This window comes from Micromonas pusilla, assembly GCF_000151265.4.
Source record: "Micromonas pusilla CCMP1545 genomic scaffold MICPUCscaffold_4, whole genome shotgun sequence".
NCBI lineage: Eukaryota > Viridiplantae > Chlorophyta > Mamiellophyceae > Mamiellales > Mamiellaceae > Micromonas > Micromonas pusilla.
In genome coordinates this window covers 1,167,807-1,183,933 of record NW_003315885.1, presented here as the reverse complement: position 1 = coordinate 1,183,933, position 16,127 = coordinate 1,167,807, and the positions used below count along the sequence as shown (strand labels likewise).

General features: G+C 65.9%; 11 protein-coding genes across 11 annotated transcripts in view; 6 read left to right on the top strand and 5 right to left on the bottom strand.

Annotated features, from left to right (window-relative positions):
* MICPUCDRAFT_57476 (uncharacterized protein) overlaps positions 1–320 on the bottom strand; it is a gene marked incomplete at both ends in the record, with an annotated part of 1,641 nt that extends 1,321 nt beyond the window's left edge. Inside the window, one exon of the mRNA XM_003057797.1 lies at positions 252–320. Coding sequence (XP_003057843.1) covers positions 252–320 — 69 coding nt within the window. The remainder of the gene's footprint in view (positions 1–251) is intronic.
* A 123-nt stretch (positions 321–443) lies between these two features.
* Positions 444–782, top strand: MICPUCDRAFT_57475 (uncharacterized protein; the record flags this gene model as incomplete). The annotated part of the gene is made up of 1 exon (XM_003058174.1): positions 444–782. The coding sequence occupies one exon, from the start codon at positions 444–446 to the stop codon at positions 780–782; it is 339 nt and encodes a 112-aa protein (XP_003058220.1).
* A 43-nt stretch (positions 783–825) lies between these two features.
* Positions 826–4,348, bottom strand: MICPUCDRAFT_47117 (uncharacterized protein). Its single transcript, XM_003057796.1, has one exon. The coding sequence runs from the start codon at positions 4,205–4,207 to the stop codon at positions 986–988; it is 3,222 nt and encodes a 1,073-aa protein (XP_003057842.1). The 5' UTR covers positions 4,208–4,348; the 3' UTR covers positions 826–985.
* A 219-nt stretch (positions 4,349–4,567) lies between these two features.
* Positions 4,568–5,068, top strand: MICPUCDRAFT_16474 (uncharacterized protein; the record flags this gene model as incomplete). The annotated part of the gene is made up of 1 exon (XM_003058173.1): positions 4,568–5,068. A coding segment is annotated over one exon (501 nt), but the record flags the coding sequence as incomplete, so codon positions are not given.
* Positions 5,069–5,892: 824 nt separating this feature from the next.
* On the bottom strand, positions 5,893–6,645 carry MICPUCDRAFT_57472 (uncharacterized protein; the record flags this gene model as incomplete). The annotated part of the gene is made up of 1 exon (XM_003057795.1): positions 5,893–6,645. One exon carries the CDS (start codon positions 6,643–6,645, stop codon positions 5,893–5,895), a length of 753 nt encoding a protein of 250 aa, XP_003057841.1.
* Positions 6,646–7,025: 380 nt separating this feature from the next.
* Positions 7,026–7,859, top strand: MICPUCDRAFT_67535 (uncharacterized protein; the record flags this gene model as incomplete). Its single annotated transcript, XM_003058172.1, has 1 exon — positions 7,026–7,859. Exon 1 carries the CDS (start codon positions 7,299–7,301, stop codon positions 7,857–7,859), a length of 561 nt encoding a protein of 186 aa, XP_003058218.1. The 5' UTR covers positions 7,026–7,298.
* A 69-nt stretch (positions 7,860–7,928) lies between these two features.
* MICPUCDRAFT_39441 (uncharacterized protein) lies at positions 7,929–9,371 on the bottom strand (the record flags this gene model as incomplete). The annotated part of the gene is made up of 1 exon (XM_003057794.1): positions 7,929–9,371. The coding sequence occupies one exon, from the start codon at positions 9,369–9,371 to the stop codon at positions 7,929–7,931; it is 1,443 nt and encodes a 480-aa protein (XP_003057840.1).
* Positions 9,372–9,987: 616 nt separating this feature from the next.
* MICPUCDRAFT_16457 (uncharacterized protein) lies at positions 9,988–10,581 on the top strand (the record flags this gene model as incomplete). Its single annotated transcript, XM_003058171.1, has 1 exon — positions 9,988–10,581. A coding segment is annotated over one exon (594 nt), but the record flags the coding sequence as incomplete, so codon positions are not given.
* A 974-nt stretch (positions 10,582–11,555) lies between these two features.
* MICPUCDRAFT_47116 (uncharacterized protein) lies at positions 11,556–13,434 on the top strand (the record flags this gene model as incomplete). The annotated part of the gene is made up of 1 exon (XM_003058170.1): positions 11,556–13,434. The coding sequence occupies one exon, from the start codon at positions 11,556–11,558 to the stop codon at positions 13,329–13,331; it is 1,776 nt and encodes a 591-aa protein (XP_003058216.1). The 3' UTR covers positions 13,332–13,434.
* Positions 13,435–13,667: 233 nt separating this feature from the next.
* MICPUCDRAFT_9429 (uncharacterized protein) lies at positions 13,668–13,892 on the bottom strand (the record flags this gene model as incomplete). The annotated part of the gene is made up of 1 exon (XM_003057793.1): positions 13,668–13,892. A coding segment is annotated over one exon (225 nt), but the record flags the coding sequence as incomplete, so codon positions are not given.
* A 605-nt stretch (positions 13,893–14,497) lies between these two features.
* MICPUCDRAFT_26472 (Drug/Metabolite transporter superfamily) lies at positions 14,498–15,620 on the top strand. The gene has a single exon (XM_003058169.1). It carries the CDS (start codon positions 14,537–14,539, stop codon positions 15,530–15,532), a length of 996 nt encoding a protein of 331 aa, XP_003058215.1. The 5' UTR covers positions 14,498–14,536; the 3' UTR covers positions 15,533–15,620.
* The last annotated feature ends 507 nt before the right edge of the window (positions 15,621–16,127 follow it).

The window sequence follows — 16,127 nt, the reverse complement described above, 5'->3', positions numbered from 1 at the left end:
TCGACCCCAACGTTCGCGCCGCGCGCGCGTCGCGCACCTTAGGGTCGAACACTACGTCGACATCGTCTTCGCGGATCCCTGCGCGCGCGATCGAGGATCGCGGGGGACGGACGTGAGCGCGACGATGCGAGGTTGGGGGAGGAGGGCGACGCGGGGAGGAAGCGCGAACGACGGATCGCGGGTCGGGGCTCGCGACGCGACGCACCGAAGTTCTCGCGACCGGAGGACGTCTCCGCGGCGCAGAACGTGACGCGGTAGTCTAGCGGGCCCTCTAGCATGGAAACCTCATCCGGGTTGGCGCGGGTGCGCTTCTTGCTCATGGCGCCCGAGCGCGACGCGGATGAGAATGACGCGACTGCACAATATTTTTGTCCTTCCGTTCAGATCGGACACCAGACAGATCTCGCCGCACACGGCACGACAAGTCGTACACGTCGCCCGCGATGAGCGGCGATGGGACGTCGTCGTCGTCGTTACGCGCGGCGGACGCGTACAAGTACAACCAGCGCAAGATGATCACGCCGACGTACCCGGAGGAGGGCGACTACATCTCCGTCCAGGGCGAGGAGCTCATCTTCGGCGCGATCTTCGCGTGCGTCGCGTGGTGGATGTTCAAACAGCTCCGGTCGATGCTTCGCGCGCACAGGAACGTGAAGCGGATGGCCGGCGTCGACGACGGAGGACCGGTGGGGGTGATGATCATGTCCGACGACGACGATGACGGCACGGACGCGAGCGAGGACGGGATGGATCCAGGGCGGCCACTGAAGAAACGAGAATGACATAATAGACTGACGAGACGACATAAGACTGCTGGCGCGCGTGAACGTTTCGTGCGTGCGTTGTATTAGAACTCTTCTTAGAACTCGCGCGCTGACTTCATCGTCGTCATCATCGTCGTCGTCGTCCATCCGTCGCGACGTACACCAATCGTGAACTACGGCATCCTCTCTCTCCCCGCCCCGCTCGCTCGCGCCGGCGCGCCTCACGACGGCCGCGCGGCTTTCATCTTCTGCACCTTGATGTCGACGGCGGACGCGTCCACCGCGCTGATGTCCTGCGGGGTGATGAACAGGAACTGCTTGTCTTTGTTGAAGTCGTCCCGTGCGAAGTCGATGAGCGAGTCCATGGACACCTTACGGTTCACCGCGTCCATGAAGACGTCGAACTCGTCCATCGCGCGAAACGGGCTCTCGATGGACTCCCCGAGCGACAGCGTCATCGCGAGCGTGGAGAACGAACGCTCGCCGCCGGACATCGCGCGCGTGTCTTTCACCGTCTGCCCTTGCCCGTGCATCTTCACGTCGAGCGTGAGCGTCGCGGTCGTGTAATCGACGATGACCTTCCCGGCGTGCCCTTTCATCGAGAGGTAGTGGTTGAACCTGTGCGACACCGTCTTGTTCACCTCGTGCGCCGTCTCCTTGAGGATCTTCTGCCGCTGCTTCGCGCCCGCGTTCAGGCGCTTGCACGGGTCCCTCGAGTTCTTCAGCATCGACTCCAGACGATTGTAGTTCTTGAGCGCGTGTCCGAGGAGCTTCAACACCTCCTGTTGCGGCCGCGCGTGCCGCTCGCGTTCGCGTTCCATCTGCTTCTTCGCGCGCTCGTAGTGCTTCGTGAGCTGCGCGACGTCGTATTCGGTCTCGCCCTCCGCGAGGTACCCCTCCGCGGTCGATCGCGCGCACACCGCCTCGGCGTCTGTGATTTTGTCCTGGATCAACGGCGCGTACTGTTCGATCATCAGCCTCTTTTCTTCGACCCGATCGTTAAGCACCTCGAGCTTGTCCACGTAGTAGTTGAGATTTTCCACCGCGAGTTTGTGCGCCGTCGCCGCGGCTGTGTATTTCAATTCGAAATTCTCGGCGTCTTCGTTGGTCGTCTTATACGCCGCCTTCGCCGCCTTCAGCTCGTCGTGCCCGGCTTTCAGCGCCTCCTGCGCGGTTTGCTTCGCGACCGTGGTCCTCTCGACGTGTCCCATCGCGACGTCGAGCTCGCTTCGCACGAGCGCGAGATCGTCTTCCAGCCTCGAGACGTCGAGCACCGTCGGGTCCTCTCGGTCGCGCGCGGCCGCCTTCGCGTCATCGAGAGCGATCTTCGCGTGGTCGAGCTTCATGCGGACGTCGTCGAACTCTCTCGCGTTTTTGTCCAGGAGCGTCTTGATTTTCGCCTTTTCCTTCCTCGCCTCGTCCGCGCGTTTCAGAAGCGCCCCGCGCTCGCTGTTCGCCTGCTTGATCGTCTCTTTCATTCCGTTGATCCACGCCTTCTTGTCCGACGCGATCCTACTAGGCATCTCCTTACGCGTAAAGGCTTTGATCATCTGCGTAAAGCCGCTTTTGCCCATCGAGAAAATGTGATCAAACGAATACACCTGGCTGATGTTCGGGTCCTTCTTGCCGGTTTTCGGATACGCGACTTGTGTCGCGGTTGTGTAGTCTGGCACGACAACGACTCTTTCAACGCCCGACATATCCACCGCGACATTGAACACAGTGGGGTTCTCGATATCGATGACGTCCATCATCGTCGTCAGCGCGGACGAGGGAAGCTTGTTCGCGGGGATCTGGTACTTCCCTCGGCCAAACTTACTCGTGACGATAACCGTCGCATTCACCTGACACTCCCTCAACAACTTCTCGAGCGTGGCCCGGTCCTTCATGGACGCGACGATGTACGACTCGAAGATTTTACCCATGTGCTCCTCGACAGCCTTACCCCACTTCTGGTTCTTGAGCTTGACGTGAATCCCGATCGGCCCGATCGGCGGGTGAGAAAACATCCTCTCGTTTCTCTTTATCTCCTGCACGAGCCTCGGCACGCCCCTTCCGAAGAGCGAGAGAAGGTTCCCGTCGTCCCCTTCCGCGGTCATCAGCTGCTCCTTCGTGTCGTTCACGAGGCGTTCCTGATTGCGCACCGCGCTCGTCGCGTCGTTCTCCGCCCTGCCCGCGTCGACCATCCGCGCCCTCAGCTCCTGCCCGTGCCGCATCACCGCGCTCTTCTCGTCCTCGATCGCCTTCACCCTCTCCTCCGCGTCGTCGATCGCGGCGCGGAACGTCACGTCCTGCGCTTGCGACTGCTGCGCGACGCTCATCTGCGCCTCTTTGATCCCGTGCTCCAGCCCCTGGATTCTTTGCTTACATTCGACGACATCGTTGTTGCGTCCTATCAGGTCACTCTCCGCGTGACCCAGCCGTCGCTCGAGTTCGTGGCACTTCCGCTCCAAGGCCTTCCTCGCGTCCACCGCCCCGCGCGCTCGCGCGGTGAAGTCGGACAACGCCTTCTCCGCTTCTTCGCGCTCGCGCTGCTTCTCCTCCACGAGCGCCCTCTGCGCTTCGTGCTTATTCTTCAACTCGTCCGCGCCGTGCCCCTCCAAAGCTTCGAGCTCTTCGTTGAGTTGCCTGAGAGTGTTCTCCGCGTCGAAGACGTCGGCCCACGCGAGGCGGTCCCTAAACTCGTCCGCCTTCGCGGCGTACTCCTCCATCTTCTTGAACGAGTCCGCCTCGTCTTGAAGGTTATCCATCTCTTGCTTCACGCGCGGGAGCTCTGCCTCCTGGTTCTTGATCAGGGCGTCCATCTCCTTGACGCGCGACTTGACGTACGCGAGCTTGTTTTGAATCTCTTCGAGCAGCGTCGCCTTCACGAAAAACTTGTACTTGTCCGTGTCCTTGCCGCTGTGAAGGAACTGCCTCGACGCGTCTTGGGACATCACCACGATCGGGTTGTCCACGTCGATGTTGAAGTGGTCCGTGATCCGCAGGAGATGGTCCCGGTTGCTGTTCCCGACCTCCTTCCCCCACTGGTTCCGGATCTTGAACGACGTCGACCCGGACCCGTTGATCGTCCGCTCGATCGTGATGACCTCGCCGTAGTTGTCCGCCTCGAACGCGTCCGTGCCGACGTTGCGGATGGAAACCTCGAGCTTCGCGAAGGTCGCGCCCTCGCGAATGAACCCTTTGATCCCCTTGTCGCTTCGGTTCGTGTTCTTCGCTTTCGTGCCGAGGGCGAGGCAGATCGCGGTCAGGACCGCGGACTTCCCGCTGCCGTTCTCGCCGACGATGAAGTTTATCCTCGGCCCGAGGTCGACCTCGAGGTTGTGGTGGCACATGAAGTTCGTGACCTTGACCTTCATGATCGTCCCGTTCCCGTGCGCGGCCTCGACGTCGCCCTCGGGGGCCTTGCGCTTCTTGCTCTTCTTCTGCGAGAGCTCGACCATCTTGCGAGTCTCGAGATCTGCGTTCGAGGCGCGATCGTCGCGCGGGAAGGACGCGACGCGCGCGCGAGAGGGTCGAAACGCGGTCCCCCGGTCGCGAGCGACGCGCGCCCTCGACCGCGACGCGTGCGGGTGGCCGCTGTGCGCGCGCGACTGACCGTCTCCGCGGAAGTGGCACCCCGGCGTTCAAAAACTGGGCACTGACTCAGAGGACGCGGACAGCTTGCGTGCAGTGCCCAGACAGCAGCGAGGCGGGTGCCAAGTCATCACCTGCTGGTCATCACTCACTCGCTTTACCGTTGGAAGGAAAATCAATCGCCCTCGCGCGGCCGCCTCGCCCGCCGCCACGCCCGCGCGCTCGTCATGTGGACCATCTCCCCGTGCTGCGCGGAGAAGAACCCCGGTCGCCCGCACGCGCGCGCGTCCGCGGTTCGATGCGCGCAGGTCAGGTCGTACAAGTACACGTCGCCGAACGACACGATATGCGAAGCCGCGTTCCTGCATCCGATGTGGAGGGATCTCCTCGTGCCGATGTGCCCGCGATGGCTCGCGCCGAACCTCATCACGTTCGCCGGTTTAATCTGCGCGGTCATCGCGTACGCGATGATGATGCATCACTCCCCGGACCTGAACGGCGACGCGGAGCCGTGGGTCTACGTCGCGTGCGTGGTCCTCCTGTTCATCTATCAAACCTGCGACGGGATGGACGGGCATCAGGCGCGACGCACCGGAGGCGGGTCCCCGCTCGGGGAGGTCGTCGACCACGGCGCGGACGCGCTCGTGTCCTGCATCTACGGCGTATTTCTGTGCGACACCTTCGGCGCGAGCTGGACGGAGAACCGTCTGTTCGTGATCGGGATGATCACGACGTCGAGGCTGACGTTCATGATCGACACCGTGATGTGCACGTACACCGGCGTGCGCGACGTCGCGCCGCTGGACGCGCAAGAGCTTCAGATGATGACCCAGCTCGGGATGCTGTGGAACGTGTGCTACGGTAACGCGCTGTGGAGGCTCCCGGTGAACATCGCGGGCGTGCAACTCGGCGCGTTGGGGCAGTTGATTTTGTTCGTCGGAGGTAGCATCGGGTACGTCGCGCGAATACAGACGCTGGCCAAGTCCGTGAACGCGCCGCCGTCGCCGCACCTCCCCGCGTCTCGCCGCCCGGGGAAGATGTACGGCACGATGTTCGTGTTCGAGATCATCTTGACGTACTGCATCGTGACGTGTCAGAACTTGCCGTGGGCGCACGCGGTGTCCACGGTGGCGTTCGGGGACGCGATGGTGCGCCTCATGCATCTGCGCGTCAGCGACCCGGAGACGGCGCCGCTCTGGGGGCGGTGGTCCGCGATCCTCGCGCTGAGCGCGTCGCTGCTGCCGAGCACGGGCGACCGCGCGTCGATGATCGGGCTCGCGATGGTGACCGCGGGCGTCGTCGCGTACGTCGCGCAGTTCGCGGCGCTCGCGGCGCAGATCACCGGGTGCTTGGGGCTGCACCCGAACATCTTCAAGTTGAAGAAGAAGACGGCCGCGGGGGGCGACGACGACGCGAAGAAGAACGCCCCCGCTGCGTCGACGAGGGCGAAGAAGAAGGACGCGTGACGGCGCTCGCGCCTGCTATCATATCATATTACTCTAGAGTTAATACTATCTATACGAATACTACCGCGCGACCAGACGTCGGTCGGTCAGTCGCCGAGGTCAACGTCGTTCAGCTTCGCGACCTCTCTGAGCTCGCGTCCAAAGCTCTCGACGCCGTCGCCGAGCTCCTTCGTCATCGCCTCGATCTCCCGAAGCAGGTCCGCGCTGCCGCTCAACGTGTTCACCTTGCCTCTCGCCGCGGCGACCCTCTCCCTGAGCTCTTCCCCGCCCCTGGTAATCTCCCTCGCGGTCGCCGCCGCGCTCGACATCGACGCCCTCCACTCCGGCTCCGGCGCGGCGTCTTTCGCCGCCGCCGCCGCCGTCGTCGCGCGTCTCGGCTTGAACGCGTCGTCGTCCGCGAGCACGTCCTCGAGCTCCTTCATCAGCGCCGTCGCCGCGGGTCCCAGCCCGGACGCGCTCGTCGTCGTCGTCGCGCGCGACGGCTCGCGAACCGCGACAGGACGCGGCGGGACGCCGCCGGCGACCGAGGTGCCCACTGCTCGAGCCGGGTTCGCCCTCGCGCTGGGCGCGCGACCGGGGACCGAGATCGGCGTGCCTCCTCGCCGCTGCGGCGGCGCGACGTGCCGCGTCGCCGCCGTCGTCATCTGCCGCCGCGGCGCGACGGGCGCGGCGGCGGCCGGGGAGGGTCCGCCGCGAGCCCGGATCACCTCGTCCTCGCGCTTGAATCTCTCCTCGTCCGCTCTGATCTGATTCTTGATCGTCGCCAAGATGCCGCCGTCGTCGTCGTCGTCGCTGGTGTCGCTCGCGCTGGCGGACGCGTCGCTCTCGCGGCGCGACATCCGCGCGGGAGAGCGGTGGTGAGAGGGAGTGGGCGCGGGCGGAGGGACCGGCGCCAGAGAGAGTGCGAAGCGGAAGCAAAAAGAACGCTGTTGAAAGCAAAAAAAAATGCACCTCCCGGGAATCGAACCCGGGTCTTCACCGTGGGAGGGAGATATTCTGCCACTAGACCAGAGGTGCAGCGGTTTCAAGGGGTGGGTCAGCCTTTCAGCTGATCCCTCACTTTACGGGTGTTCATAGCCGTTCAAGCCAATTCAGGAAATAAGTAATCTTGCGCAACGAGTCTGTTCGCGCGGGATTCTGCGCGCGAGCGGAGATTTTTCTCTTCTTTCCCGGGGGAAAAGAGAACACCTCGGCAACGGGCCGCGCCCGCACAAGAACGCGCGACGACGGCTCCGCGAGCGCCGGTCGATCGAACCTCACGCGTCATCGAACCCTTCCGAGCGTCCTATCGCTCTCGCGTCGCGAAGCCGCGTCGACGGACTGGAGGGCGGGAGACGCGCGGACGCGTGGTGGATTTGTTTGGATACGCGCGAGCTGACGTCGGCATATCCAGGTTTGAACGAACGCCTCTTCGTCTCCGCGCCGCGCGTCGCTCGCGACGACGACGCGACGGGACGTCCTCAGAGTTCTCCGCGCGGCGGACGACGGAAGGATGACCACCTCGATGAACGCCGCGGTGGGATTCCCGTCCATTTCGCTTCACAACCTCCCGCCGCGGAAGCGTCTCGCCGCGCAGCTCAGGTTCGACAAAGCGACGGTCGCGTCCGCATCCGGCGTGACCACGAGGCGGTCGCGTCGGAGACGCGACGCGGAGACGCGCGCCGCGGAGGCGCGCGCCTCGCTGGCGAAGAACATCACGGGGATCCGCCGCGCGCGCGGACGAGAGAACGACGACGACGGATTCCTGAACGAGGGCCTCGCGCAGCGCGCCAAGCGCGCGCTCGCGTCGTTGGGACTGGGAGGGGAGATGCGAAGGCGCGCGGCCATGGCGGAGACGAACGCGAACGGCGAAGCGCTCACGCCCGAGGCCGCGTCCGCGCTCGCGGCGGCCAAGGCGAAGGGCGACCGCGCGTTCGCCGCGAGGCACGCCGCGGTCGCGGCCGCGGAGATCGCCCGGGAGAAAGCGCAGGCGGCGAGGGAGCTCATGCTCGTCCTCGCGCGCACGAAGGAGCAAGCGGAGGAGCTCCTGTCGTCTCGTACCTTTATCACGTGAAATCAAATCTAGAGCGACTCGCGAACATCTCTCTCTCTCTCATCGCGGCCGTGTCTGCGTCCTTCCTTCTCACCGCCCCCCCTGCAGATGCGGTAACTTTTCCATGCTCTGCACCGTGATCGCGCGAGATATCGCCAACATGTCCGGGCACCCGTCGCTGTCCCAACTCGCGCAGACGAAACACGTCTGCAACGGCGTCAAGACTTTGGTCACCACCGTGGACACGAGCGAGAAGTTCAGCATCTGCTCCGCGCCGATGCTCTGCCTCAGCGCGTTGATCACGCCCTCCACCTTGCACGCGTGCTGCGCGAACCCGGTGAGGCTCTGTTGCCCGCCGCGGTCGACGACGGCGGCTTCGTCGTCCGTGCTCAGCAACCCCGTGCCGATGCTCAGGAAATCGATCAACGTCGCCACCGGGGAGGAGCCCTGAAGCACGAGCGCGTCCGCGGTGAGCTTCTTGCGCTGTTCGAACAGCGCGGTGAGGTTCTTCGCGTGCTCTTTCCAGTGCGTCACGACGTCCTCCCGCTGTTGGTCGCTCAGATCGAGCTCGCTCGCGATCTCCCTCGCGCGTTGAAACACGCGCTCGTCCTGCCCTGGCCCGCGCGCCGCCATCGCCGCGCACGGGCTCGGTTCTCCGGGCTTGACGGGCTTGATCGCGAACACCCCGATGTTGCTACACGCGTTCCCGTCGATCAAGTACGATCGGAACGCTTCTTGGAGCCGAAGCCCGACGCGCTTTAATCCGGCCATGACTTCCTCGCGGTTTTTACACGTCTTTTCGCGTTCGCACGTCTTCTTCGCGATGGTCGCGACGGAGAGCCAACGCTTGGCGTCCGCCTGCAGGGATTGCCCGCTCGGAGGCGCGCCGTTCGCGATCTCGATCTTCATTCGCGCTTCCAATTCGTCGCACGGCGCGCAGTCTCCGGGTTCCCGCTTGACGATCTCCATCTTCGCGGCCTCGCCGTTCTGGAGCCGCCCTCTCAGATCCTCGCACACGCCCGCGCAAATCCTGAGCTTCTCCAACGTCTCCTCGAGCTTCTGCTTCGTCGCTTCTTTCTCCTTCGACAGCTCCCCCAGCGCCTGGTGGCTCCCGCTAAATCGCTTCTGGCACTCCTCGAGCCCGAGCAAACTCTGCTGCAGCGCCGTCTGCAGACGAGCGTTCTCCGCTTTGCTCGCGTCCAGCTCGACTCGTAAAGCCACGACGTCAGCCTCGAGATGCGAGACGTGTTTCCTGTGCCGCTCCCTCGACCTTCTCTGCGCTTGGAGGTTCGCCTCGCGCTGCCGTTTTCTTCGCTGCTCCGCGGTATCCGCGGGGCCGCCGCCCGAGCCCGCGGGCATGGGCGGCGGCGCGGCCGCGACGTTCGTCCCCGCGAACGAATCGGGCGAGACGCTCGAGGGCGCCCCGCTTCCCGACCAGTCGGCGGCGTCGGCGAGGAACTCCTGGAGGACGAAGTCGTCGACCTCGGAGACGGACTGCATGAGATTATCGTCTTCCATCGAGGGGAACTTCATCGTTCGTCACGGGGTGGCGCGCCGCGCGCGAGCCCCGATCCGGCGGTGTCGGGTTTTTGAGGGAAAAAGCGTGCGGCGCTTCGCACGATTACGATTCCACAGAGAATTTTCGCAGAGACGCGGCCGGGGGGGGGGGCGACTCGTGATGAACGCGCTCGTGAACGCGATCGACGTCCGACGTCGGCGTTCTCGACCGTTCAACCGCGATCGTCCTCGTCTCGCGCCCGCAGATCTGCGCCTCGCTGCGGGCGCGAAGATCGTCGAAGCCCGAAGGGAAACATGACGAAAACGTGACAACATGATGCCTTGACCCAACAACTGAGAAAAGCGGTGAAAGCGAACCTTGAAAGCGAACCTTGAAAGCGGGCGACGGAAAACGCTGACTGGCTCGAAACCGAGCCGGCGACCGGCGGCTTCGTTCGATCTGATCGCCTCGCTGCGCTCTTCTGCTACGAGTGTTTCCCTTACGACCGACGGTTACCTCCTCCGCTGCGCGCGTCGTCACTTCCACCGGCGCGGACGGGGTCTGGAACCTCCCCGGGATCGTCTCGAACTCCGCGCGGGGTACCGAGCGAGCGCGCGCGTCGTCGCGGCGGACGCGCGGGGTCGAGGCGTCATGTCCGGGCGCGGATTCGGCGGCGGTGGCGGCGGTGGCCGAGGCGGCGGAGGCGGAGGCCGAGGCGGCGGCGGCGGCGGCCGAGGCCGCGGCGGCGGCGGCCGAGGCGGCGGCGGCCGCGGTGGCGGCAGGTTCGGCGGCCCCGTGACGAAGAAGAAGCCGTCGACGAAGAATCAGATGCGAAGCATCCAGCGGCTTCTGAAGCGCGAGGGACTCCCCGAGAAGGCGCGCGCGGAGAAAGCGCGACAGCTCGAAGCCCTCGACGCGATCGCGGAGGAGAACAAGCGCGCGGAGCGCGAGAGGAAGCTCTCGGTCAGATACCACAAGGTGAAGTTCTTCGAGCGCGTGAAGCTCACGAGAGCGATGGAGAAGCTCGAGAGGGATAACCCCGCGGCGACGCGCTCGGACGCGGTCGCGGAGGAGCTGAAGCAGCTCAAGGAAGATCTGCATTACGTGATGCACTTTCCGAAAGGGTACAAGTACGTGAGCGTCTTGAAGAACAAAGACGAGACCCCGGAGGCGGCGGAGTACTTGGAGAAGAAACGCAGACGTTTGCGGCAGATCATCAAGGAGAACATGGTCAAGGACGCGGCGTTGGCGGAGGCGAACGAGGGCGGCGAGGGCGTCGCGTCGGCGGCGGCGGAGCTCGAGGCTGGCGGGGGCGGCGCCGCCGCGGAGAAGGACGACTTCTTCCTCGAGGACGACGACGACGACGACGACGAGGAGGGGGAGGAGGTGGTGGTGGAGAAGAAGAAACCGACGACGGGGAAGAAGCGCGGTGGCGAGGCGGCGAAGGAAGCGTCGTCGTCCTCCTCGTCGTCGTCTTCGTCCTCATCGTCCTCTTCGTCTTCCTCGTCTTCGTCTTCGTCCTCGTCCTCGTCCGAGAGCGAGGGCGGAGACGACGACGGCGACGGCGACGAGCCGCCCACCGCGAAGAAGACGAAGACGCCCGCGATGAAAAGCGCGAAGAAGACGAAGGAGGTGTACAGCAGCGACGACGAGCGCCAGACGCCGAGAAACGACAAGCGGAAGATCGAACGCGCGCGGGGTGGCGGCGGCGGCGGCGGCGAGGGGAAACCGAAGCCCGAGACGCCGGCGCGAAAACGAGCGGACGGGGGGAGAAAGCGGAGGAAGAAGGGCGGCGGCGGCGGCGGCGGCGGGGAGTGATCATAGATTGACGTGACGCGATAATCGTAGCTTCGCGTCGCGACCCTCGAGCGCGCTTCCCGCGGTGTTCCGCTCTCTCGCGCGGTATCGTCGCCGGGACCAAACGCAAACTGATGAAACCCGAACCCTGCAAAAACCTGAAGATGCACGCACGAGATCCGCCCGCCTCGCACTCGTCGACGCGCGCGGCGTCGCACATGCTCGTGCTGCGAGCGGCGTCGGGGCTCGGAACGACGCCGACACCGCGCTCGGATCCCCGCGCCGACGCCCGCTCCCGGCGCCGTCGCGGACGAGGCCGCGCGCCGCGCGAGCGCGTGCGCTCCGGACGCGGACGGCACCCGCCGCTCGTCGTCTACGTCTCGTCGTCCGCTTCCCCTCGCGAGACGCCACCCTCGGACGCGATGGCGGTCGACCGCGAAGCCGCGACCGTGAACTTGTTCCGAAATTACGAGGCGAGGACCGCGTTCGCGCCCGCGGAGCGCCGGCGGCTCCCGACGACGCTCGTCACCGGCTGGCTCGGAAGCGGAAAGACCACGGTGATGCGACACGTCCTCGCGAATCGCCAAGACCTGAAGGTGGCGTGCGCGGTGAACGACTTCGCGGAGCTGAACATCGACGCGGAGCTCGTCGCGAGGTCGGACACCGGCGCGCGCGGGGAGAACAAAGGAATCGTCGAGCTCACGAACGGGTGCCTGTGCTGCACCCTGGGCGGGGAGCTCGAGACGCAGGTGTGGCGGATGCTCGACGACGCGCGCGACCGCGAGGACGACGGGACCGGCCGCGTGGACTACCTTCTCATCGAGACGAGCGGGTTAGTCGACCCCACGGAGACGGTCGCGGCGCTCGATAAGACGTTCGGGAAGCTCGCGCGCGTGCGGTTGGACTCCGTCGTGTGCGTCGTCGACGCGGAGTCCGCGGCGTCGGGGGAGGTCGCGGGCGACGGCGGCGGCGACGGCGGCGGCGGCGCAAAGCCGGAAGAGGCGTGGGCGCGACAGCTGTCCGCCGCGGACGTCGTCCTGCTTAACAAGATCGACCTCCTGGATGGCGACGACGAGAAGCTCGCGGCCGCGAGGGCGTTCGTGCGGAGGTGGGCCCCGGACGCGAAAGTCACGGAGTGCGTCGACGGAAAAGTGTCGCTTCCGTCGATTTTGGACGTCGAGCTCGCGCCGCAGCCGGAGGGGAAAATCGGGCACGACTGGGACAGCGCCGCGCGTCCGTTCCTGTTGTCATCGACGGGGGGCGGACTGCGTAAGAAGAGCGAAGGATCCACCGCGACCGCGGGGCCGTTCGTGATCGACCCGTCGAAGCGGACGTCGCATCGAAATCGAAACGCGGCGGCGGCGGCGGCGGCGACCGACGCGTCCGCGTTCGGGTCCGCGTCCTTCGAAGGCGGCGCGCTGTCGCTCGCGAGGTTCCAACGCTGGGTCGCGAGGGAGATCCCGCGCGAGGTCGTCCGCGCGAAAGGGTTCGTGCAGTTCGCGGAGGCGCCCGGGTGCGTCTACGACTTTCACCTCTCCGGCCGGCGGCGGATCGAGCTCGAGCTCGTCGACGGCGACGGCGACGGCGGGGCGCGCGGCGGGTTTTCGCGAGCGCCCGCGAAGCGTCAGGGGGAGACTCGGTTAGTGCTCATAGGTCCGGGGTTAGACCCCGAGGCGTGCCTCGCGACGCTCAGGGATTTGGAAGCGACCGGCGGCGACGCGGACGACGCCGCGGCGGCGACGAAGACGGCGGAAAAGCTGCGCGCCGCGCGCGAGCGACTCACGTCGGACGCGCGCCTCGAGGTCGTCGATCCGGACGCGTCCTGGTGCGCCTCCGAGGCTTCGATGAAAAACTGCGCGTACTTTCGACTCACCGGCGCGGAATCGAACGGATTCACGGTGAACGAGCTCGAGAAGACGCACGGCGTGGACTTCAACCGAATGAACCTGGAGCTCGCTCGCGCGTTGAACTCGCGCGGCGCCGGGGTGGTCGCCGCGGCGGCGACGGCGACGGGCGTCAAGACGCGCTTCGGCGGCGACGTGATCCTCCTCAGGGTCGCCGTGGACGGCGACGACGACGACGGCGGCGGCAGCGGCGGCGTGCTCAGCGACGCGGGGTGGGACGTTCTCAGGGACGTGTGCACGGGGGTGTTGAGACGGCACATCGGTCACGTCCCGAAGTGTCGGTGCGGGTTTTGAAGCGCGCGAGCGATTTTTACAGCAGCTTCTGTTGCCTTTTCCCGGAGTTTGACGCGCGAGTGCCTTGATTGATAGCCTACGTGGTATTACAAGTACAATCGGTTCAAAACATCTATCGTATTATCGTGCTCGTCGATGGCGACGACGTACGCGCGCGCGCATCCCTCGTCTCGTCCTCCCTCGCGCTCAAACCCCTTTCTCTTCCCTCGCCGCGCTCGCTCGCGTTTGAATCCCTCGCTCCGGCTCGACCGCGATCGCTCATTTCATTCATCACTCGCCGACGATGCCGATCTCTTCCAAGTAGTTTCTCAGCTTCCCGACGACGGCGTCGCTCTCGTCCGCGCCGATGATCTCCTTCAGCATCTCCCGGTTTCTGTAAATCTGAATCGTCGGCATCTGCGTCACGTCCACGTCTTTGATTACCTCCCCGGGCATCGCGTTCACATCCAAGACGCTGAACGTCAGCGAAGGGAAAAACACGGAAAACTTTTCGAGCTTCGCTTTCAAGTACTTGCACTTCCTGCACCAACGCGCGGACCACACCGCGACGACGAGCTGGTCGTTCTCGCTGTCCGCCATCGCTTTCTCGTACCCGTCCGCGCCTTCGACCCACTCGAACTCTTTCCGCGCCCCGCGCATCGCCATCGCGCGGCCGCGCACGTCGCGAGATCCGCGCACGTCGCGAGATCCGAGCGGGTCGTTGTTATTACGATCCCACGTGGACGCGATCGGAAAACTTTTACGCGCGCGGACGACCGGCGCGTTCGCGCCGCGCTCGCGCGCGTTCGCGCGCGGCATCGCGCGGACGGACGTCGCCGCCGCTATGGCCGCGCGTGACATGACGTGTAAGGAAGGGAACGGCGGGACGTGCCGTGCGTGCTGCGCGCGGCGGCTTTGGAAATATCTGCTTCAGGACCCGCCAAGTCGAGTCACGATGAAAACGCGTTTCGGTCTGGTCAAGCCGCCATCAAGCCGCCGGCTTTGGCGAGCCGCGCGCCGAGCCCGCGACGTCGGATCTGCCGATCGCGATCGTCAACAACAGAGTTCGTGAGGTGTCGTGGTGAAAAACCGAAAAACCTCAACGGCCCGCCCACTCGGCGGCGGCGGCGGCCGCGCCGCGGATGATGTCGCCGCGACCGCCCCGCCCCGCGAGCGCGGCGACCGGCGCCGCGGCCGCGCTCCTGTACGGCGTCACCGCGGTCTCCATGGGATTCGTGAACAAGGCTGTCCTCACCGTGTACGGAATGCGCGAGAGCAACTTCCTCCTCCTCGCGCAGATGTGCCTCACCGTCCTCGTCCTCGGCGCGCTCCGAGCGGCGAACCAGGTGTCGTTCCCGCGCATCAACGTCGCGACCGCGAAGAAGCTCGCCCCGGTGGCGATCCTATACAACGCCAACGTCGCGTTCGCGCTCGCGTCGCTCTCCAAGGTGTCCGTGCCGACGTACAACACGCTCAAGCGACTCACCCCCGCGGTCGTCCTCCTCGCGAACAAGACGCTGCGCCCTCAGAAGCCGGACCCCTCGCGCGGCGTCGTGGGCTCGATATCGCTCGTCGTCCTCGGGTGCATCGTCGCGGGCGCGGGCGATCTCGCGTTCGACCTCGCCGGGTACCTCAGCGGCGTGGCGTCGTGCCTCCTGCAGGCGACGTACCTCATCGTCGTCGAGATCACGGGCGCGGAGCGAGGCGTCGGCTCCGCGGAGCTGTTGGCGTACAACGCGTTGCTGTCCACGCCGATCGTGTTCGCGCTCACGTCCGCGACCGGGGAGCTCGCGAGCGCGGTGACGCGGCTGGGGACCCTGAGCGAGGGCGCCGGGTTCGTGACGTGCTTCGTCGGCGCGCTGAGCATGGGGATGCTGCTCAACTACTCGCAGTTTCTGTGTACGATGAAAAACTCGGCGCTGACGACCACCGTCGTCGGCGTGCTCAAGGGCGTCGCGAGCACCGCGCTCGGGTTCGTGCTCCTCGGCGGCGTGAAGTTTAGCCTGTGGCACGTCGTGGGGATCACGCTGAACAGCGTGGGGGGGGTGATGTACTCGTACGTCACGTTTCACGAGCGCCGCCGCGCGAGGGCGAAGCTGAAGGAGAGCAGGAGCGACGTCTTCGAGCGCGACGGCGGCGGCGGCGGCGGCGGCGGCGGCGGGCTCTCGGCGGCGGAACGCGGGGGAGGGCACCGGTCGCCGCGGGGGGTCGGCGTGGCGTAGCGCGCGGGGGGGGGACGTCGGGTGGACGTCGGCGCGCGCGCGCGTCGAGAGTAGTCGTATTCGTTCGATGTTGATTCTTTAATACGCCGTCGGCGCGTGGCGGCGGAACCTCTTCTCTTCCGTCGTCGTCGTCCCTTCCCTTCCACCCTCGATCTCGCGCTCGCGTGCCGTCTCGTCTCCGCGCGCGGTCTGTCGCTGTCGGTCGAACCACGAGGGTGGCGGCGGTGCATCGCGCGTCCGCTCTCATAACCCTCGCGCACGATGGACGACGCCAGGGCGGGCGTCGCGTCGCGCTCGCTCGCGGAGCGCCGGCTCGCGTGGAGCGGGATATGCAACGCCGTGCAGTACGACGGTGCGCGCCGCCGCCGCGCGCGGCGCGATCCCTCGGAGTCGTCGTCCCCAACACTCGGCACGGCGACGACGCGGATCTCAATCTCTCGTCCGTCCGTCGCGCGATCGACGCGCGCGCCGTCCCCGCGCGTCCATCCCCCCGTCTCGTCTCACGCGCCACCTCCCCCACCCACCCACCCCCCGCGCGCGTCGACGACTCGCAGGCATAGCGGACGCGGCCGCGGCGACTGACCTCGCGAAGACA

Coding starts and splice junctions, on each gene's coding strand:
- MICPUCDRAFT_47117 (XM_003057796.1), bottom strand. CDS start 4,207: ATGGTCGAGCTCTCGCAGAAGAAGAGCAAGAAGCGCAAGGCCCCCGAG.
- MICPUCDRAFT_26472 (XM_003058169.1), top strand. CDS start 14,537: ATGGGATTCGTGAACAAGGCTGTCCTCACCGTGTACGGAATGCGCGAG.